At 41.1% G+C, this 24,266-nt stretch overlaps 1 protein-coding gene across 1 annotated transcript; it reads right to left on the bottom strand.

The window, feature by feature from the left end:
- Positions 1-1,218: 1,218 nt before the first annotated feature.
- LOC124154945 (extracellular protease inhibitor 10-like) lies at positions 1,219-13,035 on the bottom strand. Its single transcript, XM_046528709.1, has 3 exons — positions 12,920-13,035; positions 8,584-8,754; positions 1,219-1,344 (listed from the first exon to the last, which is right to left on the bottom strand). Exons 1-3 carry the CDS (start codon positions 12,981-12,983, stop codon positions 1,301-1,303), a joined length of 279 nt encoding a protein of 92 aa, XP_046384665.1. The 5' UTR covers positions 12,984-13,035; the 3' UTR covers positions 1,219-1,300.
- Positions 13,036-24,266: the final 11,231 nt, after the last annotated feature.

Here is a 24,266-nt window from a genome sequence, read left to right on the forward strand (position 1 = left end):
GGGAATTGGATTCTGAATGATTGACTTTTATCACACCGAGATAAGCATGTCTTCCTACCTGATCCAATGGAAGGTGGGTAAATGCAGATGTGAAATATTCATGATTACTGCTGTGAGAATGGAATTCCATATTTATCTCCTGTCTTATAGGTATGGAGTCCTGCTATCGCAGGGTTCATAGCTCTCCATCCGAAGCGTCGTTCGAATGAATTCGCTCTTTCTTGCGACATTCGTGCGCCGTCGAGGGCGCGATATAACGAGGATTTGAATGGATCGGAATTGGGGCAAATGGAGTGACGTCATCTCCATCGAAGAGCCTCTCTCTTTCAACGAGGAAACTCATTCTTTGCGTTATATATTGTCAAGATGGGAATTGAATTCTAAATGATTGCCTTTTACCACACCGAGATAATGCCAATACAATGAGATACCTGATCCAATGGAAGGTGGGTAGTTGCAGAATTTTTTATGCAAACCGTTTTTCATTGGTATTTTTTTTTAACAAATTACTTGGCCTCAAAGTTGAACAAATTTTGCACAAATTGCCCTCATTGATTTTTTTTCGAAATTCAGCGCGTAAAAATTAATACCACACCTTCTGCAGTAATTCAATAGAAACAAAAATTTACAATATTGAATATAGTGTATAGAATAGTTCCTGAAGTAGAAGAATTGTATAGAATATAGCACTGAATTCTTTGAAGCTCTACCTAACTTTATTCTAATTCATCCAACTATGTTACTCAAATCGACTTTTATCCGTACTAATTTGAAGGGCGTTTTCAAGCATTAAAAACACTTTGCTGTAATTAAACCGTGATCTTAATCCTTTTTCTGCCGTTTGACGTCGGATATATCGATTCGAGTGTTCGACAAAAAAGAAGTGACCTTAGTCCCATTTCCCGCTCGCTTTAAGTATTCCTTTCAACCCTCAAAAAGCATTTCCCTTCGTCTATAATAAGCCACATTCTTTCATTACACTCCTTAGATAGTTTTTTTATTCGTGCAAAACCTTTTTTAAACGTGTTTTTCCGAAATGAAGTGTAACTTTTCAATTGCGAATAACTCAAAAATATTTTTTGCTAAAAAAACTCATATTAGTCTGTTGAATAAAATAATCATATTGTTGTATATTTTATTTATAATAATAACACAGTTAAATTCAATGAGAATGGTGAAATTAAAAAAATTAAATATGAATTGGCAATGTTCCTGAAATACGATGAAAACCATCGCAGGTGACGATTTGGGTTCTTGTTCCGTCCAACGCTTCTGCGCCTCTCTTCATTGGTGCGTTTGTTTACTGGCAGGGTCCGTTGGCAACCACGGTCAGCGTCGGCTTGCCTGCAACGTAAGAAGAAGGTGCCATTCGTAAGTTTACACTCATAAAAGAAGCAACAATAAAGCTATTGCGTTTTAATTTAGAATAGATTATGAATTGATTATATTTCGACGTCCTCGTCCACTAACAACATGCAACAATGCGCATATATATTTGAGCTCGATAACACGTTGCTTCTCATAGTAGTTCTATCATTATCAACAATAACAACAATTCTCCAATGAGGTTTTGCATTCTTGTTAAATTAAGACCCGTCATGGTTGAATGGATACTAAAAATCTTTCTTTGAAAAAATAAATACTGGGCTGTTTTTTTATTAATATCAGTAGGAATACTACTATTCCACAACCTCGCCTCAGGAACAAAGAAATATTTTTGGTGAATAGCAGGTGATGAATTAAATACTCAGGTGTCAACTGAGTGGTAATATTAGCCATGTTTTCCTCAGTAGGAAACAGCAGGTAGCCTGGTAGCTGATTTTGAAAAAGGCAAACATATATGAACCAAGCAAAAAATTTCTTCTAGTTTCGGCTTTCAGCCACAGTGACGCAGCGAGGGGGGGGGGTTTAGGGGTTAAACCCCCCCCCCCGAGCTCAGAGAAATATTTAAGTTTTACCCATTTTACTTAACTGTATTGATATTACCAATAGAATAGTGTAAGGATAAATAAAATATCCCTCAGAAAGCCGTAAAGCTCACCATTTTACACCGCTTATCTTAAAATTTCGCAATTTATTAATATATTCCATAACTCCACACACCCCGGCATTAGTTGCACCTAAACCCTCCCCCCAGCCGTAATTCCTGGCTGCGCCCCTGTTCAGCCATGTGAGCCTGGTAAAATTGGGGTGAATTTGGTCATCTTTATTGAGGATAAAGATAATCCGTACACTCATATACAGTACACGTTCTGGCTTAACATGAAGCCCAATAGTACCTAACATCACGGTACACAAGGCAGCAATAGTCAAAGCGAGGGAAAATGCGTGAGAAGATAAGTTGCTTACGTACATACAAGAGGTGTTTGTGAATTTTTAGATGAGTGAAGACGCATATTAACCTCATTGCTGATGTCTGGCACATGATTGTGCCAAGACAAGTTGCTTTCCATGGTTTAGTTGGGCCCTCTTCGCATCTATAGCGTTGAGGTGTTTTTCCCCTTCCCATCCCTTCCAATCCTTTCCCTACCCCAGAGGCGTCGTCGGGCTCCTATCGCGGCGGCGCCTCTTTCCTTTTTCCTTCCTCTCCTCCCTCTCCCCGGGTGATTGGGCGTATAAGTCTCCGACTTGGTTCCCGGCCCCGGTGTGTTGTATCCCTTAAGGACTCCCCTTGAGCCTTTAATCCATTTGTCCAACTCGACGCCCTGTCAAATGGCGTTTAGGATCAATTTTCCACACACCACGCGTAGGCGCGCATGCGCTCTCGAGACCTGAATCCACAATCACAGTGAGTGGCGGGCATTCCGAATGCACGAAGCTCCTCCACACTTTCGAATCGAATGAAATTAAATTGAATATTTGAATTGTGTAGAATGCATGCCTGATGTTTCGTTATTTATATGTACCGCAGAAATTGCATGAAATCAGTTATTGAAACATTATTCTAGTGAAAAAAACTGAGGCACGCCAGATATATCTATTATGTTAGAGGAAGGAGATGCTTATTTAGCGAAAATAAGAGGTCAAAATTTGTACTGCGTACCCTTACGTTTCAGCCCTTGTGCCATTCTCAAGTGCATTGCGATGTTGTCAGTTTCTGGACTGTATTTATTCTGTTTGGATGAGTTGGGAGTGGAAGGGGGCGTGGAATACGTCATTGGGCGGTGCGCTTGAGTGTGATTCCCGTGACTGTGTGATCGTTCGTTAGGGTGTTGCCTCCTCCGTCCAATGTCACGACAATTTCCTATCTTCACAGTGCATCGAGTCTTCGGCCTTTACTTATCCACTTGGACGATCTCCTTGCATTTATTTAAGAGGCTTCACGCACTGATTACACACATCAAGATATCCTCTGATTGCTTTGTCATTGTTCGAGCACTCGAACTTTAAAAGGATTATAATGTAAACAGTAGAGTGCGCATGGTGGCTGCGCAGTAGTCAAAATCCGAGGCTAGCATCCAAACGTCTGCATTAAATTAATAATAATAATATGTCTTTATTGATCGATATTGGGACTAGAAACCCTCTAACCCCCAAGAGAATCTTCCGTATAACCCCTCATCATACAATAAGTATTTGCAGAGGAATACAAAGTCAAGTCATTCTTGAAATTAAATGGAGTCATAGTAGCACATACGTGAGACCGAAGTATGTGTTTAAAAAAACAAAAAAAATGCATAATTGAACGAAGTCGCATTTTCCCAGTGAAAAAAGGTGTGAAAAAATGTGATGAAATGCTGAGGGTAGTAAAATTAGTCCTTATTGTAAATTACTGTAGAGAATATCCCCTTTATTTTTTATGAAAGTTATCAATGCTAAATAGAGTACCTGGAAAGAAAAAATTTAAATCCTCGGACTTAAAAGACCCGGCCCTCAGCAGTGCAGCCCCGCCTTGGATCCTCGTTTCCGCTGTTCGGTGGTGAGGTATAATGAGATTTTAATTTCCCCTCGTCTTCAAGCCTTGTGCTCTACTAAGTTCACATTTGAAATTCGTCACTGAGATATGCTGGTGTATTCGTTTGCAAAATTTGATTGATAAGGCTTTAAGCAGCAGGCGTGGTGAACTAGGTTTTCACCATCGGAGATTGTTAATTTAATTGGCAGTGTGATGTAATATATGTAAATTAAATATGGACGCAAGGCAGGCGTGGAAGGAGCGTTGAAGTTTAGTTGGCAGTATGACAGTTGATATGTCTAGAAGGCAGCATCAGCATAGTCAACAAGGGGAATAATTCAAGTCGAAACTAATTGCTTCTTTAGGAAGAGAGGAATTAGAGGAAATAATGACTTCACATGTCTTAGTTATATAAGATGACCATGAAAGACATTCATAATTGATCAATTATAGATTACGAACCTCTTCGTCACGATTTTTATTACAGCTTCTATCGAAGATCGCGAAAGAGAACTACGGGCATTGTGCCAACTCTTAAGATGATAACCATGCGTAAACGTTTTCAATTTTTTTACAAAATAATCAATCCCAACAATGACCAAGCTCATACTTTGCATTCCTCAACAATAATTACTGGTAAAAAAGATAGATTTTTATGTATTTCCTCTATTAGTTTACATGAGTATAAAATGTAAAAATTTTCGAAGTTAATTGTTCGTTTACTCGTATTTGCGGAGTATTTCATAAACATTCGTAGTTTTTATGCCCTAAAATGACCACTTTTGATCAAGTAAACTACTTTTAAAGCACCCATCTATTACTAAGATGTGCATTAAGTGCAGTATGGCAGTGTTGGCACTACTGAGAGGGAACAAACGCCGTCCGTTGGTCCGCGCTTCGAATTCGAAAATAACGGTCCGTCAGATTCGCAGGGGACGAGAGCGCAAAAGATTGAGATCTGTGAATATTCCTCAGCTGAGGCTTCGGGACTAATTAATAGACCTAAAATCTATGGAAGAAAGCAGTTATCTGTATTTAAAGGTATTGTTTGCGGATGTGTACTGCTTCGGCAAATGAAGGCATTGTATCTGGTGTAGCATGATTGGCCAATGTGCAGGTCATTAGTCTACCAATCAAATATGACCCGGTTCCGAGTTTCCATTGTTTCCATGGAGTTCATTGATTTGGTCAGCGTTTTACAATCGATCATTATCGAGATGAGCGAGTCATGTGCTTTTATCAGTGAATGCGCTACAGACGGTTGCATTCCATTTTTAGATATCAATCTTTCCTTAAGACCGCCCGCTTTCGAAGAGTAACACAGATAGGCTGACTGAGTTATTTGACACGACTGTCATTTCTATCACGCACGTGATGTCGATATTGCACGTGCGCAAACATATACACCGATGGTCTTGGTAACATATGCACCAATGTCCCCATTGGTCTGAACTGGAAACAATGGAGTAGTGGTCGCCATGCATGGTCGCTATGCACTGTGGGAGCATTTGAAGTCGGGCTGAAAACGTCCGGGCCCTCCGAACATGGCCGACTCGCGTGATACAAAGTCCACGCACTAAATTTTTAGCACCGCAAACAATCTAAAAGCCTTTTCATGGATTGACCTACAAAAAGACATTTTATATTTTCAATCAGAAATATTTAGTACATTGTAAAATTGAATACTGACTGATTGTAAGCAAAAATTAGTATTGGGCGGAATTAGTTCTGTCGTAGTTAAAATGACATTCGGTGTTTCGCATGGAAGCGTGAGCGGACCCTTTTTTGTTCGTACTTTATAATTAATTACCTCATATTCCGATTCAGCAGTGACATACGCTTATTTTATGACGTCGCTGGCATCTATTTGGAATTCGTGAAGACTTTGAAATCCCGTCATCGGAGCTTCTTAACAACGTCCACGCGTGCGCTGGGACGAGAACCAAATCGAGCGAATTCACGACGGCGCATTTCCTGCGCAGGACGACCAACTGATCTGGTGTAGGCACATGCCGTGGATTGAGTTAACTTAAACGCATCACGTGAAGGCTAGCATCTGTAAGTCACGATATAATCTCAAACTATCGAGGGGAATACTTTGTTTGTGGCAGTTCTGGTGGAATTAACTCTGTTGTAGTTAAAGTAACGAGTGAAGTAAGTTTTAGCGCATTCCTGACTTATTCTACAACAAGACGGTTTATCGGGTCCTACGACAGGACGGGAAGCCCAAATGGACGAAATGATTCGGTGGACCACCCGAGAAAACTTTTTGAAAAAGTTACACTTGGTGACCCTCGAGAAAGTTTAAGGGTATCATGCGAGCCGTGGTGGAACTGAATGAATTAAATGAAGTCGTCTTCATCAGGTCTATTAGATACTAGTAAGTTTCCCATTCCTCCCCTGGTATGGCACTCGGCTGAGCCGGAGCTTTGCGCCGCATATATATCCAATAATGCTTTCATATCGCTTTATTTTATCATTATTCTGCTTGATTATGCTAAATAATCCGCTACTGATCTGTCGGCATTAATGCGAAAAGCGAAAGGCTGCATATAGCGTGTCAAAGCAAACAGCTATTAATAGTATAAAGCGTCTATGACACCTATTGGCAAGAAAAGTGTAAAACCACTTCCTCTGAGCTTGTCAGATCCATTGCCCCCGAAGGAAGGTTATAAGGCTTAACAGTATGCTAATGAACAATAATTACGAATAATCTAAGTGTGATAGGCATTGTTTATGTTAATGTTTACCCTTCATCAATAATATTAGAAACTGATCAACAATCGTTGCTCTCAACAATCAAAGCAAATATCCTCCTGGAGTACATAGATGCATATGGCGCAAAGCAGTTATTCGTGTTTTTCGTTTCACCAATTTTAAAAATCTAAAAAAATTAGGATTTTACTTTAGGGTAGGGGTAACAATATATTTTTTCGGCGTGTCCATTGTTTCTTAAAAATTTTAATGCAATTTTGAAAATTTCACTTTCAATTGTAAAATCATTTTCTTGATTTTAAAAAAAACTGGAGATATGGCTAAAAAACTAAAAATCGTGTTTCAATTTTTTTTGGGGTTATTGTCCATTGTTAAGGCCTGAAATTTTGGGGAAACACATAATTTTGGATGCACATTAACTGTATATTTTTTATTTTTCAAAATATCTGGGGCACTTTTCACCATCTTAAGCTGCTAGACCAGTTATAAATAATAAAGTAATATAAACTCTGGTCACTCGTGGTACCTTCTTCATCGAAAACTAACATTTCTGGAGCAAAACATCACGCGTGGAAATATTTTATTCGAGAGAAACTTCATTTCAAAAATACGGGAGTGGTGGTGGAGTTCTTGGAATTTGGCGAATCACTTTGAATTTGCACTCTTCTTATCACTCGAGAGGGTTCTTGTGATGTCACCGTGGCAACGGAGTCGAGTGTGAGTCAGAATCAATACTTAAGTGACGCTGTGAAATACAGCCCTTAGTGGGAAGCCGAATAACCAAAGAACCAAGAAAGAAATAGTTTAATAGCACAGTCAAAGAGGGCATTCTACGAACAGAAGAATCATCTTACTACTGAGAGTCCAAGCATAGAAGTAAGGAAACGATTCATCAGATGCTACATATGGAGCATGTTTCTCTATGAGAGCGAGGCTTGGACGTTGACAGCAGCAGAGAAGTTAAGAGTGGAAGCATTCGAAATGTGGTGCTGCCGAAGAATGATGAAGATGAAATGGATCGACCGTGTATGTAACGAGGAAGTGCTAAGAAGAGAGGGAGAAAAGAGAAGCCTCCTAAAAACCTTACGCAGAAGACGGGACCACTTAGTTGGCCACATTTTGAGTCATGATGGTCTGATGAAGACAATCGTTGAAGGACAGGTGGAAGGGAAGAATGGCTAGGGACGGCCTCGAATAACTCACATAGGTCGGGCTATTACAGAAGTAAAAGAGAAGAAATACGTCGCTATGAAAAGGCGATCGGATAGGAGAGAGGAATGGAGAGCTGCGTATAACCGATCTCACGACACCTTAGTTGACTGATGATGAGAATTTAATTGACCTAATGATGGCGATATGCGTAGAACTGCTTTGCGAACATAGGAATGTAATAAGAAGGAGATATTACGAAAAGTTGTATTTAATTTTTTCCTCAAGGAAGCCCACTAGGCCCCAATTTGTTCATCATTGTCCTCCCGCCAGCCACACGCCTGTTGTGCCTCGTTCAGATTACGATTGTTCCAGCAATCGTTTAAACTATCGTGCATTCAAACAACAATGGTTAAAACCTGTGCTGCCCTCCAGTGCTGAAATCTAAAGCGAACGAGAAATTGACTGTTGGCAAGGCTGTTAAGGTATGAGGGGTTTAGATATTACCGTGTTCAACGTGTATTTAACGTATAATTCTTCTTCCGCCCATATTCTTCCGTTCTTGGACAACTCCATGAAAAAAATAGACCGATGGCAGCTTCACGAACTTTTCGTCTTTCTTTGTCGCTTCCTCTTCCGGTTTCGCAGCGCCTAACCATCGTAAAGTGGCTTCCTTCGGAACTACGTGTAGGTACTATTGTCCAAACATGCATTCACACAGCTAGTTCTGCCAACTATCGTCAGGAAGGTCGCTAAGACAATCGTAATATGAACGGGACATTGGCAAGGGCGTCCGTAGTGGGTTATAGTACGCTTATACGCACCGGCGTTCCTCATTTGGCAGTTGTGCACTTCGAGCAGGCACTGGTTGTCGAACGACTTTGTGCCGGCGCCGTCGGAGGCGCAGATGGGCGCGTAGAGGAGCGGACACATGGGCCGACACCTCTCGCCCGTCGTCTGTGGAGCGGCTTCTGACGAGGACACCGCAACCATCACTGCATACAGAGGGAGAGAGAGAGAGAGAGAGAGAGAGAGAGAGAGAGAGAGAGAGAGAGAGAGAGATATTAACAGGGACTGATTATCATAGATGTGAGTCGTTCATAATCGATTCGTTCAAAATGATCGAATCGCATGACGACTCAAATTACTGCATACAAGTCGATCGTCAAAATACCCCGCTTTTATTTATCCTCCAATTAGCATTACGATTCACTTCTGCGTTTATATTTTCAATTCGTTTTTCCCCCGAACATTAAAAGACTTCAATAAATGCTAGGCGGGAATTAGTTGGAGTATTTCCTTTCTAATTGAAATCGGCTGCTGTCCTAACACCCCCCGCCCTACACCCATAGGCGGATCCAGGGGGGGGGCACGGGGGCACGTGCCCCCCCCAGACCCTAAAAATATGCTAGATTTTTAATACGGTCCCATTATCATTTCGTTCGTTTTGTATTACGAGATATCCTTGTGCCCCCCCCTGAACAAAATCCTGGATACGGCCTTGCTTGTGCCCCTCCCAGAAAGAAATCCTGGATCCGCCCCTGCCTACACCTATTGTGGCGGCTTGCGAGGTAGTGCGTGGAAGTAGATGAACAACCGCCGATCATGTCGCTCACTAGGACATGAAATCGATTTTACGGAAGTTCCATCGGCAAGCGCCGGAGGTACCACTTACGCAAAAAATTAGCAGCGCGTCTTCTCTTTAACGTTTGCGCCGCCACGTGACAAATCTCCAATTGCAGAGCACGCAGACACGAAATAAAGAAATTAAAAACCCGTTAAAACTTGATTATGACTTGATGTTCGTAACACGTAGTACCTACTTTCAAAAATAATCCTGTGGAAAAGTGCCATCTCCTTGTTCTTTCAATACTAACCGTTAATACCAATAAAGGAGAAGAAATATAAGGCAAAAGTTTTAGCGTAGCAGCGGAAAAATGAGAAGAGCCGATAGAGACAACTCAGAGGCACCGAATTTTCACGCACAGCGAAACATCAGCATCCGAAATTCACGAACCCATTCTTAACTGCGTGTTATTCCATTTTAAGGTTTCTTGGATAGTTAAATTTCACTTATACCAATACTTTTTTTTAAACATGACGTGACCAAAGTTTCGATGAGTAGCTATCATTATTAGGCGTTAATTATTATGCATTTATCTTATTATCGTAACCTAGTTACTTCACGGAGGAGGAGATGAATTTTTAAAATGACGCCAGAATAGGAGAAAAGGATGGGTGAAGATATTTGTTAATGAGAGTGTTGTCCTGGCTCTCAATAATTTTTAAAATTTGCAACTGCTCTCTAGAGTCAAAATCTTCGCGGCGGTCGTTGCATAATTTTAAAATATTCGTCTTAAAATCACTCTCATAGCAGTTGCATATGAATCCGAGCATCGATTTCACTATGGAGGTAGAGAGAAATAATAGGAATGCTGGATAGGACCATCGAAGTCTTCGTCCATCGAAAAGAAAATGGCAAACTGAGTAACAGTGTCTACCGGAAACCCACACATTCGGATCTGTGCTACCCGCAATGGCCTTATTAATCGCCATCACCCATATTTTACACGGAGCTATCCTTTCCACTCTGATACATCGTGCGAGAGAAATTTCCGACGTTGAGTGTCTCCCTACGGAATCGGACCATCGCAAGAATACCATCCGCCAGAATGGTTACGGTGATCTCTTTGATCTTCGAAATGTCCTCTGAAACTGAACAAAGATCGGATTTAAAGGTGGACCAACCAAAACCGACAGCCCTATGTTTCCACGATATCGGGAAAAATTTCTACGGTTTTTGAGGAGGTTTGTATAACATCGAAACCATCCATCGACCTATGCCGAGTTTAAGAGACCGCCTCGCTTGTGTAAAAGATCCGATTGGCCTTGCGAATCCTGGAGTTTATAAAATCCCTTGTGAGTGTGGCGATGTCTACGTGGGGGAGACTGGGCGAACTATATCTACTCATCTCAAAGAGCATCAGAGGCATTTCCGACTTGGTCAACCGGGAAAAACCGCTAGAGTCGAGCTTAGGCTGAGTGAAGACGTTAAAACAACGTGGGCTGAACCCTAGGTTTCATGGCGATCCAACCAATTTTGGGATCGTTTAACTAAAGAAGCGATAGAAATAAGACTGGAAAATAAAAATGTCAACGGGGACACCGGCTATTCGATCAATAGCTCTTGGAATCAAACTCTGAAAATAATTATGATTGCCAGAGCTAAGACTTCGCTGGTCCATTAGGCGGTCCCAAAAAAAACATTTTTTTAAATTTCAAAATCGTCAATCGGATTTCGATGACCCTCGGGTATACATGGATAGGCAAAAAAATTCGAAATATTTTAAATAATTAGTTAGCGAGAGGCGCCTAAATACCACCACTCTCTATTTGTCACACGATTTCGCGAAAACTGTCAAAATTAGGGTAATCAGGGTATGTTATGACTCGTAGGGCTAAAATTTCGACGGTTTTTGCGTATCTTCCAACAGTCAGGCTTTGCGGCCCGCGGATCCTGGCGCCAAGAGTGGCGCTAAGCGATGCGGCTCGCGCGACGCGGCGCAACAGACGGCTGAGGCCGTCCCCCTGCCTTCCCCCTCCTTCTTTCCGGTTATCTATCAATCTGAACTTTCAGAATAACTCATAAACAGGAGACAATTCAATATTCTAACACTTTTATTATGATTGTTACTGTATCTCGATTGTTATTCAGAATTTCCGCACCGCACCGCACCGGAGTTTTCTTTTATACGTTCTTCTAAGCTCCCAGCCAATGGGCTGTCTTCTCAGCGAATCAGGAACGTAAAATTAAATATTGAGATTAGTTCGAAAAATGGCCACCAAATTCCGATGGCAGCGCTGCCTTCATTTACAGGAACGAGAATTATTGTCATAACAAAAGAATTGTTTTCATTAAAGTTCATCGAAAAATCAATTGGACAAAAAATTACTGGAGAAAGAGGTAAACTAAAAAGAGGAAACATTTAGGGGAGGAAATTTACAATTAATTTTTTGAAAAGTCATTCTCCCTGGCTAGTGCACGAATAAACAATTCCACACTGAAATATTTGTGGTTTTAGTCATTATAAACTCGATATTAGCTTTTTTTCGCAATTTTAACTTTCAATTAGTGAAACCAAACTAGCGTACATACATTTCGCTTGGCACTATCCAAATTAAGCAGGTGAATGTAAGTAATGCGTATTTCTCTAGATATTCAAGAGCCTTTCTAGCCTCACCGAAATTTTTCATATTTACCATGCAATATTTTATTAGTCAAATTCTTCCTTATTTGTTTACATATAAACAATTACACGCTGAAAAATTTGTTGTTATAATCCTTTTAATCTTGATATTCTCTTTAATTTCGAAATTATAACTTAGTAAAACTATATTACCGCATGCATTTCGCTGACTTCTATCTAAATTAGGCAGCTGAAATCATAAATAATATGTAATTCTCCAGACATTTATTATTCAAGAGGGATTCTACTCTTGCCGAAATTTGACTATCAAAAATCGATTTTTCTTCTCAATGACTCCATTTTAGGCAGTTGAGACTAGATAAATATGAACAACTTAAAGAGTTACATAAAAGTCCTTCATTCATGTTGTTTTACTAAGTTTCAAGAAAGAAATTTGAGAGTAAAAGTATATTTCATATATATCTAAAAAATAAAATAATAATACAAAATAAAAATAAATTTTTATAAAAAACCTTTTTCATCGCGAACTAAAAAGAATACAGTAAAATTCCAATGAGCCTAACAGTCTCTCAATATATTATTATTCACGTGCTGAAATAAACTTTGGGTGCATGTTCCACTATAATATTAAATTTATATTTAACGTCAATTAAAATGTAATTCATTAATTGTAGTTCACAGTATTTCGTAGTTTCATTACGTTATGATGTTAAGTATGAATTGAGTGCTATAGTGGAACATGCGTACAACGTTTATCGTTGTATATGCATTTATTATTTATTATAATAATTATTGTGTTGTTTATGAATTATTATAAATATTTATTAAGGGCCAGACTCAAAGATTATTTATAGTATTCTTTTCAGTTCGCAATAAAAACTTTGCTTATTTAAAAAATTACTTTTCTTTTGCATTCTTATAATTATAATGCAATATCTCGCGTTGGACTCACCGCTGAGAACCACCAGCAACGCCATTCCTCTGGCGGCAACCCTCGCAAATACGTTGTTCGTCATTTTGGCTGCTTCTCTGTCTGTCTGTATCGAAACACTGCACTGCTTTGGCCACGGCGCTGATGTTCACCTGAATATATCGATCCATATCACGCAATCCTTATCGCTTATCTCGATCTTCTCTCATTGTTGACACAAGTTGAAGGTTTTTTATTGATCCTGCAGTATATCACTCGTACGCTATTTACACGAGGAGGACAATTTTTGTGAGTCGGCTCACGTGGGTCTTCATCCATTCTTCCGAAATGAGGAATTGAACGGATTGACCTCCTAAATGGGACACTCTTGCAACCGTGACATAGCCGCGTCACAGCAAACGTCGGAATACTGGAAAGCAATGCAATTCGCCAAGATACTTACGGCTGGGAACCTACTCACATATCGATCACGAATGACCGACGCTCACTTCGAATGCGAGTGACCGCAATTATCGACGACCGCCGCGCCGTCGATCGCAATCGATCACGGAACGACTTCGCACGCGAGCGATCGAAAAAGATTGTGTCGTTCGTCGGAGTGATCCGTTCATAAATCGATCACGCGATCGTGGTATTATGTGAAAGAGGTGTGCTTTTTACAGCGCCATCCATTGGTAAAGTGGGCAATCTCTCTGTTGTAATACTCGTGGCTTAAGAGGCCGCCGCGAGTCGATATGATGGCGCGTGACTATTCACAACGACGAGAGAGAGAGATGAAGAGAGGCTATAAATGTAATCGCCCCATCTTACGTTCGGTGATGAAAGAAACACGATGATTCGATAGTCTGACGCGTCCCTTCTTCCCTAACGACCGATCGCGTTTTGTTTACAGTGAAGACGCATTTGACGCGTTTCTCCACAATGGCGAACATGCATGAAATTTGTTCATCATGCTAGTTAGTATCATTGAATGGAAAATTTTCTCGTTAGTCCAAATATGTAAGCCAAAACTCTCCTAGTACTCCTCAAACGTTAATAAATGCTAATTAAATAATGCTCGAATATCGCTTGAAGTCACGTGACCTGAAACGCTTTCTGACGTCATCGCACGGTACACCATTCACTTCGCTGAGAGAGAGGAGTGGTAGAGCCTTGAATGCAAGATATCGAAGTAAAAGTCATCGAAGCTTTGTAGTACTTCTTCAAAGGACAAATTGACTTAAGAGGGATTTAAGAAAGCACAATATCTCAGTTTACTTTTGGTCGACTTCCTAATGGCGGTTTATTTTCTGAAAAATAGTGATTGCTTCGTCACTTGCGCGATGCGGGAGTAAAATAAGGCAGGTAAATAATTATGCGATTGATGAAAAATATTTTACGAACGTTTTTAATTATTTATTTACTATCCATTAAGATTTAATACATCCATTGCTAGCTGAAAATCTATCTTATGTATTTACTTAGTTACCTACCATGCGGAACTTAGATAGTTTTCCCTAATCCGCCGGAGTTGAGATCCTGATGATCGTGAAAAGGTAAAAAAGTATTTGATAGACACAGAAATAAGTTTCAAATACTATGTACGCTGTACTTACACAAGTTCCTGTTTTTAACAGAAACCCACTCCAGGAACGAGTTTTCGTTGACATGCAGCGAACTTTAAGGGCATCACAGCAACAAATACTTAAATTAGTTTACCTTACCAAAAGCCACATATTATTTTAAGATTCACATTAAACAGTAGCGCCGCGTGTACCCGCATCCATTCACAGCGTGCGCCCTCATTATACGATTGAAGAAGCTGTTTGAGGCATTCCGAGAACCACGGATATTACAATGATAAATGATTCTCAGATCGGCCGCTGTGTGTTGTCAGTCAAAAACATTTAAATGGAAGTCACCACTCTCGGCGCTGTCGGGCAGAGTGATCCGAATTTCACGGAGAAATCTACAACCGAGGCTACTGACCGAAATTTAAATGCATTTGATTGAAGGTGATTCATGAAATATATGAATTTTCAATGCTCTTTCCCTTCGATTCGATTGCAAATGCTTCATTCCGAGTAAAGTGACTTCTTCATTTCGAAGGGACGGTCTGTGTCGTCTCCTCTCTGCTAAGTGCGCTTGCTCAGAACTTTCAAAATTCTCGTGATCAATTTTTTACTCAAATTCCTGCCAGTTGAATGACTCTTGATAACGGTGACAAAAGAAAAAATTGTTTACTAATAGAACTGAGCGGTAATTTATTTGGGCCGTGGCACAGTTGCGAGGATTGTCAACAGAATTTTGTGTGATATTGCGCCACAAAATGGCGGAAGTCACTCGATAATTCAGGCCAAACATTCAGTAGAGATCCCTGAAAATACGGGTATAAATTGCGGGCACGAGTTCACCGTAGGGTACATAATTAAGCATTTCATTTGTGTGATTTTTAATGCCGCGCTTTAAATCCGTTGGCTATCGGCATAAGGTTCCACGAAGCTGAGCTTTTGCTCATTGAAGGGTTTTAGGGAGGAACGTTGGAAAGGTGAAAGTGTCGCCGGCAACGGCTTTTGAGCATTGGAAGAAGCAAACGGGGCGATTCATTTCTCAACCTACGCAATGCAAACTTTGTTCCCTAAAGATTTCTTTTTTCACCTCGGTTGCTGGACGTGCGTCATATACATATATACGGCCAACACTAATTTTTATACGCATTCATTTCAGGAAGCGCCACACGTTGTCCACTAATCACTATCGCACTGGAAATCATTCTATACTCATTTACTCGATAATGTATGTCACGTGGAGTATGTCGCATATCAAGCCGTGTATATAACCTACGAATTTAATATAGGATAGGGGCAGTGGCCCCGACTCCATGGGGCAAGAGGGGGTCCGAGCCCCCTTAAAAATTTGTTATGTAAGGGAGGAAAAAAATGTGTCAGGCTTGTCAATTTTCCCCGGAGTGTCCAGTTACGAGGGTTCTAATGTTGATCATATGACTCTTCTAAAATGCTTTAAATACTTTAAAACTCAATATTTAATAGGGCCACCAATGCTAGATAAGTCGAAGGGTAGGAGCCAGACGGAAGGTAGTCCACGTGATGGTGTCACGTGAAAAACACTGTTGGAATGGAAGTGGGAAACCCTACCAACTATCTCTTCCCTGAAAGCATGGAGTACAACCAAATGAGCCTCGGAATCTCATCGCCCGGGACCCGTCCGCAAAGGGCGGGTGTCGGTCACGGCAGCGAGGTCGGCAAGGACCTCGGGGTCGTCAACATGCGAAATCCTTGCAGAGACTTATCATCATCAGCAGCAGCAGCATCAATGAAGAGAGAAGAAAAGAAGACCAAGAAGATGGAGAAGAAGAAGTCGGCTATAAATGTAGGGACGTGGAATGTGAGGACTATGATGAGGGCGGGGAAGTTAGGAAATATCAAAAGGGAAATGGATAAAGGGAGGATAGATATCTTAGGATTATGCGAGGTGAGGTGGAGGGATGGGGGGGACTATTGGAGTGATGGTTATAGGGTTATCTACAGTGGAGGGGAGGAAAGCCAGCGAGGGGTAGCTTTAGTATTAAACGGGAAGAGGGGTTAGCGTGTGGTAGGTATAGACCAGGTAAGCGATAGGATTCTGGTGGTGGAAATTGAGGCGCGGCCCACCAACCTTGTGGTAATTAAATTTTCAACATTTCCAATATCAATCATAGGGAGTAAAATGTAGATGAGGTGTATGAACAGCTCGAGGAAATAATTAGAGAAACTCCGGGTAAGAAAAATCTGGTAGTGATGGGGGACTGGAACGCCTCAGTCGGGGAAGGGAGGGATGGATACGAAATAGGAGATTTTGGACTAGGAATGCGAAACGAGAGAAAGCAGCAGAATTTTGCAGGCGAAACAAATTATTCATCACAAACACGTGGTTCAATCATCATAAAGGCTGAAGGTACACATGGAAAGTCCAGGGGATGTGGGGAGATATCAAATAGATAATATTATGGTAAAACAGAGGTTTAGGAATAGTGTGAAAAACTCACGCAGCTTCCCTGCAGCGGATGCGGATTCGGACCACAATCTAGTGCTCATGAAATGAAACGTAAGATTCAAAAGACAGACTAAGTTGTAATACAATGGAATGTGGAAGCTCTGAAGGGAATGATGAGGAGAGAATATCGGGAACAAGTGTAAAATAGTGTCCGGGAGATTGGAAGTACACAGACTGTAGAGGAAGGGTGAGATAATATTAAAACGGGAGTAGCCAATGCGGCGGAGAAATCAATTGGCTACGATTACAGTAGGAGAATAAAAAAGCCGTGGATTACGGAGGAAATGGAAAAAGAAGTAGAAGAGGAAAAACGTGGACACAGAGCAGGGTAAAAGGATGTATAGAGAGCTAAATAATCGATTACGGCGTGAAACTAAGAGGGCAAGGGTGGCTTGGTGGAAAAGGCAGTGTGATGAAATGGAAAAGTTTCAGAAGGAAAGAGAAGTAGGCGCGTTGTGCTCCAAACGTAGTATGCGGCTTTAGTGGATGCGTTATACAAGCGTTACGAGGAGAATGGGATGAGGATAAACTAAAAGAAGACCAAGGTGATGCGGTTTTGTAAAGCACCGTGAGAGAGGAATGTGGGACTGAAGATAAATGTGGGTGGTGAAAAACTTGCGCAGGTTGAGCAGTTCAACTATTTTGGCTGCACGTTAGAGGAAAACGGATAACGGATACAGGACTAAGGACATCTGAACGATAATTGTATTGGCAAAGGAGGCGTTCATGGACAGGAACGAATTCATGAGAAGATTTAAAGATTTGAGTTCAGGTTAGTGAAGAGTTTGATCTGGAGTGTAGCGCTCTACGGTGCGGACACGTGGACATTGAGGAAAGAAGAGGAGAGAAGATTGGAGGCATTCGAGATGTGGGAATGGAGAAGAATGGAGAAGGTGAAATGGACAGAGAGGAGAAGGAACGAAGAAGTGCTGGACATGGTGGGTGAGTAGAGGCAACTTTTTAGATGAGATACGGAGGAGACAGAAGGTATGGATGGAGGGAGTACTTAGCGGGCAGGGGATGTTATAAAAAGTGTTAGAGGGTGGAATATTAGGTAAACGATGGAGGGGAAGGAAAAGAATAGGATTTTTAAATGTAGGATGAAAGGGAGAAGGCCTTACAGGGAGTTGAAGAAGGCAGTGCTGGAAGGAAAGGAAGGCTCCCAGATTGTTTCTTAAGTACTCCATGGAAACCTACCTTAATCGGTAGAATTCTATAATAATTATAATAATTGAGCGATAGCTCAAGCGACAGGTTTTCAGGGACTAGAGAGCGATTGCTTTTTTATCCTTTATTTCCATCTTCCTTGTTTACAACTGTCATTCAATTAAATGCCGAGTGTTGCGTCACGATCGCTGTTAGCTGCCGTGCGTTCTGATTGGCTGAAATACAGATGGTACCGGCTATGGTTTTAGCGGGGGACTCGACGTGCCGATTAATGAAAAAAGGGATATTAACCCCATCCCTGGAGTAATCTCGGAAAACGATTCGAATGAAAAGGGTCATTTTCCGCTATCATTGGAGCGATCACTCGGAAGGGACGGAAAAAGTGATTGTGGCTTACTATATTCGAATGGCGGTTTTTATCGCTTTAATTCGTCGCAGAGATTCGTTGAAAAAACAACTTAAAATCTTAAACACATGCCATTCAATCGACTAGGTATCCGTTTCTCATCTACCAACTTGCGTGATGGTTTGCAGCAAAGAATGTCCCATTGAACGATTCATTTGAAGATCCAACGGCTCTCATTTCGTGGTCATTTTCATTCTGGCCGTTATTTCTGCGCCTTTGGCAGTCACTTATTATCGACCCACCAAACAATGCCCGGTTCAATCTGTGACGTCGTCTTAAAATGTAAGCCCAAATATGGAAATCAAGAACAACCCCCACTCTCTCCATCCAAACTGTCTGTTTCTCCCCCGCACTAGACGCAAGCGCTCACTTGGCATTTCTCTCTCCTTCTTTTTAGTTTGTCAAATTAGAAATAGATAACCATCGCCTTTTCCGGATTTAATCTTTCTTTCGCGTGTACCACAGCTGTGTTTTGAGTTTTCTCCGTGCACTCCGCTTAATGATTCGATGAATTGTCCCAGGTATGTATTATTTCTAACAGCATATGGTAGTACAATTTGTTAGTATACGTGATGTTTTTGGACCTTGTGGTGTGAATGAGGGAGTCCAATTGCATGCTGCATGCTGGTGATTGATCACCCCCTGCCAAACACCCTAGAGGTGGCTCGTAGGGTATTATATAGATGTAGAAGTCTCTTGGCCGTTGCTCTTCACTTTCCCTGTCAGCGAATGTGTGTAAGCAATCTCTCCAGTCTCTTATTCTCTCTTTCTCTGCAACTATTCCGACTAGGAGTCCTTTGTTCGTATCCAGTCACTGCTACAAAAAGGCTACTGGAAGACCTCAACTGTAGCCGGGTCGCTGTTCCCATCTATAGTCGCCTCCAAGTCATTCTGATTCATCCTGTCGTCGTCCATCCCTTTCGGTGAAACCCTTTTTCCTCAAAACGTTCTTCTCTTTGCTCTTCCCCTCCTCCTCTTCTCCCCCTCTGCATTCCAAATTCCGCATTATCTCCCCCAAACACTCATCACGCCCTCTTTAAACATATACGAACCTTCCCTCCCACACCCTCCTTGAAATCTCAGCAATCACTCCTGCCCAGGGTCGCAGCTATGAATTAAGGCTGGGGGGAGGAGTTTACGTGCAACTAATACCGAGGTGTGTGGGGGTATGGAATACCCACCAGGATAAGCGGTAGGTGCTACATTAATAAATTGCGGAATTTTAAGATAAATGGTTCAAAATGGTGAGTTTTACGGCTTTCTTATAGGGATATTTTATTAATCCTTACACTATTCTTTCAGTAATATCAATCCAATTAAGTAAAATGGATTAAACTAAAAAATTCTCCGGGCTCTGGGGGGGGGTTTATCCCTCAAAACCCCCTCTCGCTGCGCCACTGCTCCTGCCATCCCCCCGTTTCGTCGTCTTATTCCTATCTCTTCTTGTTTTCCACATCATCCATCTCAGTATTCTCATCTCTGCCGTATCCATTTTCTTTTCGTGGACTTTCTTTGCATTTATGACAGAAGTGGTCGCACAGCGGTTTTACACACATTTCCCGTGGATCTTTTCCCAGTCCTGCGACCACACAACACCCCTGATCCTTTTTCGTCCAGTTCCCAACTTCGATTTCTGCTGTTCTTTTCCGTCAATGATCTCTCTCTAGTGTCGGGAGTTGAAAGTGGGTTTCGATGCGATGGGAAGGAATTCTTTTTTTCAGTTTTGGTGGACTTCAAAGCGCGATTCCACCCAATGCGGCGACTCCGCCCCAACAATAAATTCCCTGCATTGGGAAGTTGGGACTGATTCCCTCCGAGATGCAGTGTTCCTATTACTCCTGTATCGTGTACCTGGATCTCGCCTGAGGCTACGGTGTTATAAGGTCGATGCACTCATCAGACGAATGGATATCCGCTGGAGGCGTATCAAACTGTCTGAGAATCGTTGCTCTTGTATCGGCTTAGCTTTCCGCCGATTACATCTTGTGCTCTTTGGGCTGAGTGTTTACGTAAATATTCGTGATGCGCATTCGTGAAAAATGTAAGGCGTGTTGGATAGTCGAGGCGATGAGGGCTGTTTCATTAGAGGATATGGGAATTCGTTTTTCCCCCGAACCATAATGGACTTTAATAAACGCTTGTCCCAACTTCGTTAGAGCATTTCTTTTTTTTAAGCTGTAAACGGCTGGTGTCCTAACACCCCCTGCCACACGCCTTTTAGGCGGCTTGCGGGGTATTATGTAGATTAACGCATAGTCACACTTCTCCCCCACCTCTTCTTCGGAGATTCGGTGACAAGGATATCAACCTTTACATAAAATCAGCCATTACACAACATTTGGGCATCCAAGGGATCATCTGCTACACAAAGTCCTTATAGAGCTGTGCGTAAAACAATTGAAGAAATCTTCGCTTAAAGCATGACGATCCGAAGTGAGAGATGACGACATTAGAAACGTATTAGGCTGGGAGCCGCTAGAGACTCGGAAGCTGCGAGCTAGAATTAGATCGATTGAGCAATTGAGAATAGATTTCTCTCTGAGCGACGAGGAAAACATCTTATTGGAGCCACAATACATTTCCAGATCCGACGGAATGGATGAATCAAGAGAGATTTTTTGCCCAACTGATATGTGTGGGAATTAATTCGTTTTTCCCCCGCACCATAAAGGACTTTGCGGACACGCGGAAATTTGTCAGAACATTTCCTTTATATATTTAATGTTTGGCGTGCTAACACCAACCGCCACAAGCCTATTAAGGGGGCTTGCGGTGTAGTATGTAGATGTATAATCACGCTGGAATGGATATCGATTACACTCGATTTCTCGAAGAAATCAGATTAAAAGATTGCTTCTACGAGATAAAGTGAACTATTAAGAGTAATTAAAGAAAACGCTTAAAGCAAAACTTTTGACATTGGATACTGCATACATTTTAAAAATAAAATTAGAAATGGTGGGATGGTTTTGTAAGCGTGAGACTGGAACAAAAAGTGCTGCCCACTTTCCCTATGCAAGCGAATTTCCCTCGCTTCGCGTTCGGCGTCCAAAAAAGTGGGGGAGGTAGAGTTCCAGCCTTTATTACACATCTCATGTCAGAGAGTAAGGTTTAAATGTCCCATTGTTCCCAGAGCCATCTGTGGCGCGAACGACAAACTAGTTAATTCCTTGTGTGAATCTCCGCGAGGAAGTCGTTGTGAGTATCGTTTCACAGAGGACTCTGCTCTTTGGCGGAAGTGCTGCCCTCAAATTCCCTCGGCGGTCTTCCTCAACTTCTTGAGACGCGAAATCACGGATTTAGCGCTCGATAATACGAATCACGCATCAGCGAAGTTCAGCGGAAGTTTGATCAGTTGTTTTTTTAGAATCGGGTGTTGCCTATCCTCCAGGCGGTAGAGGAAAGTCGGTGAAGGGTAGAAGCGAAGTATATGTGTTCATGTTATCAATTAAAGCACTCTTAAAAATATGCCATGACGAAAATAAAAGCTGTGCTTGAATGAGTAAAATTATTAATTATATAGTTGTTCAAGGAATATAATTATAATTAAATCATTCTGCGTATAATCAACTGCGGAATTAGTAATTTTAATAAATTCGAACGCTGTAAAAAGATGACGTTCATCACGATTTTTTCGTCTCTTGGAAGTAAAGTATTTCTTTTACATATTTGCTTATTATTATTCATATTGGCATCTGCTACATGGCTATCCGAATATGAAACTACTTCCTCAGAATAGTGCGATAACTGAGTGTTGCCTAACCTGGTGGAATGACTGTAATTATTTCGAGATTAATAATAATAATATAATTAATAATCAATGTACACAAAAAGAAGACTAGTTGAGCACATAACTTTCTATTTTACGTATTTGTTATTTCCTGTAAGTGGTAAACTTTATCCATTATGTTATTGAAAATTGTTTTTTAACGTAGCTTCTTATTGCTGCGGTAGCCTCGGATTTCTTCAAAATTGACGATTTATTTAATGCGAACTCCTACGGGACACACAACAAACGTGACAGATAACTATGGCGACGGAATTAATAAACAGGCTTCATCAGTAGGCTATTTCTACTCTCCAGAAATCCTCTTCATGATTTCGCCAAATAATAAAGTAAGGATTTTAAATGAACTATTCCATATGAACGACATTCCATTGAAATTGTAATGAATGCACGCGTGATTCGCATTTTTATTAATAATGAAATGTTAGCATTGTTGAGTCGTTGGAATGTACTTGGAAGTGCGATGTCCCAGAGGTTACTTACTCGGCTTGAGTGCGATATTTCAGTATGAAAAAATTTCAACCGCTTTTTCATGCTATTCTTGATTTCATCCCAAAAATTGAGAGTTTAATAATAATTCACAATTAAAAGGTGAACTATGCTTCGATGACGACCTTCTCTTTGTATCGCCTCTCGAAATAAAGCATTATAATGTCAATTTAAGACGCGTCGCGTATTTTGAAATTCGGCCTCCAGTCGGCGGCTTTTATCGCGAAATCCTATAGAAGATTAGGTAAGTCACGGAATGGAAGCGATGCCGAGCCAATGCAGGGCGTCACCTATTTCGACATGGAGGTGATTCGATTCTACGGCGGAATTGAGGCAAAGAGATAAGGCGATTGGCCTAGATGCGTGCCAAGGATCGCCGAAAAAGCCTCCAAGTCTTCTACATCCTCCGACATCGCCTATCGACACTTCAAATTGAAGTGGGGGGGGCCTTAAAACTCAGCCGGATTTCAAAGCAAGAAATCAGCAGCAGATGAAAGGAGCTAGCACGAAATAACCATCTCTTCCTCATTCAGGGACAATCCCGCCTCAAGTTCAGAACAAGGAAATGAAACTTACGTAATATTTTTTGTTTGTGACAAGTGACAACAAGCTCATAAGACTATAAGAATTGAGATCTATGGCTTCAAAATGCTATATGGAATGAAAATACTCAGTCGGCCGAATAAAATTATACGACCAAAATATAATTATACCGACGGCCAATTGAGTTTTTCCATTCTGTATTTGAACAAAACGAATGTTTAATGGTTATATTTTTGTTGAATTATATTTAATTTCGGGCAGCAATGTCCCATAATTTCATAGTTTTGATGGCATAATGTATTGTTAACGCATTAATAAATTAAACTTACTATATTGAGCTTCCAAAGTTTACCACCATTCATTGATTTCGTTAAAAACTAAAAGGAGTGGGTTTAAATCATGTTTTTTCCAACTCGTAAGTTTCCAGTAAACATATTTAAAGCCACAAGATGAGCGAAGACACTTGAATTCGTTCACCTTGTTTCCTTGTTCTCCTGCAATCTTCATTGTTTGCTCCACACACGTATTGAAGGGTTCCGGTGACACGACGCTCCCTTGTGGGACCCCTTTGACTCTTTTGGCCTCTGTTTATGTCATGTTTCCTGCAATCGGCTCAGAAACAGGGGTAGCCAAAACTTGGTGGTTGCCGAATGCGAAGAACTTCAGTGAGTGGAGGGAAAGTGGATGTGGGAAACAAAAAACCTTTTAAATTGAAAAATGATTAAAATTCGATTTAAATAAAAGTGATTATTTAGGAGCCAATACTGTCGTTTTGTACCATAGCGATTTATCATTCAAGTCGCAACATCATCCACATTATTAGAAGAAAAAGGAAATAAGTTTCACAGTTATGCGTTGTAATTAAACGGAGCGCATTTATTAAGGTCCTTATCAAGATGGCCAAAAGCGCAATCTCTTGGCATCATTTCGGGTATCAATCAACA

Source organism: Ischnura elegans, chromosome 3, assembly GCF_921293095.1.
Source record: "Ischnura elegans chromosome 3, ioIscEleg1.1, whole genome shotgun sequence".
Lineage (NCBI taxonomy): Eukaryota > Metazoa > Arthropoda > Insecta > Odonata > Coenagrionidae > Ischnura > Ischnura elegans.

Coding starts and splice junctions, on each gene's coding strand:
- LOC124154945 (XM_046528709.1), bottom strand. CDS start 12,983: ATGACGAACAACGTATTTGCGAGGGTTGCCGCCAGAGGAATGGCGTTG. Junction 8,755..12,919: donor GTTGCTGGTGGTTCTCAGCG/GTGAGTCCAACG, acceptor CTCTGTATGCAG/TGATGGTTGCGGTGTCCTCG. Junction 1,345..8,583: donor CTGCCAAATGAGGAACGCCG/GTGCGTATAAGC, acceptor CTTACGTTGCAG/GCAAGCCGACGCTGACCGTG.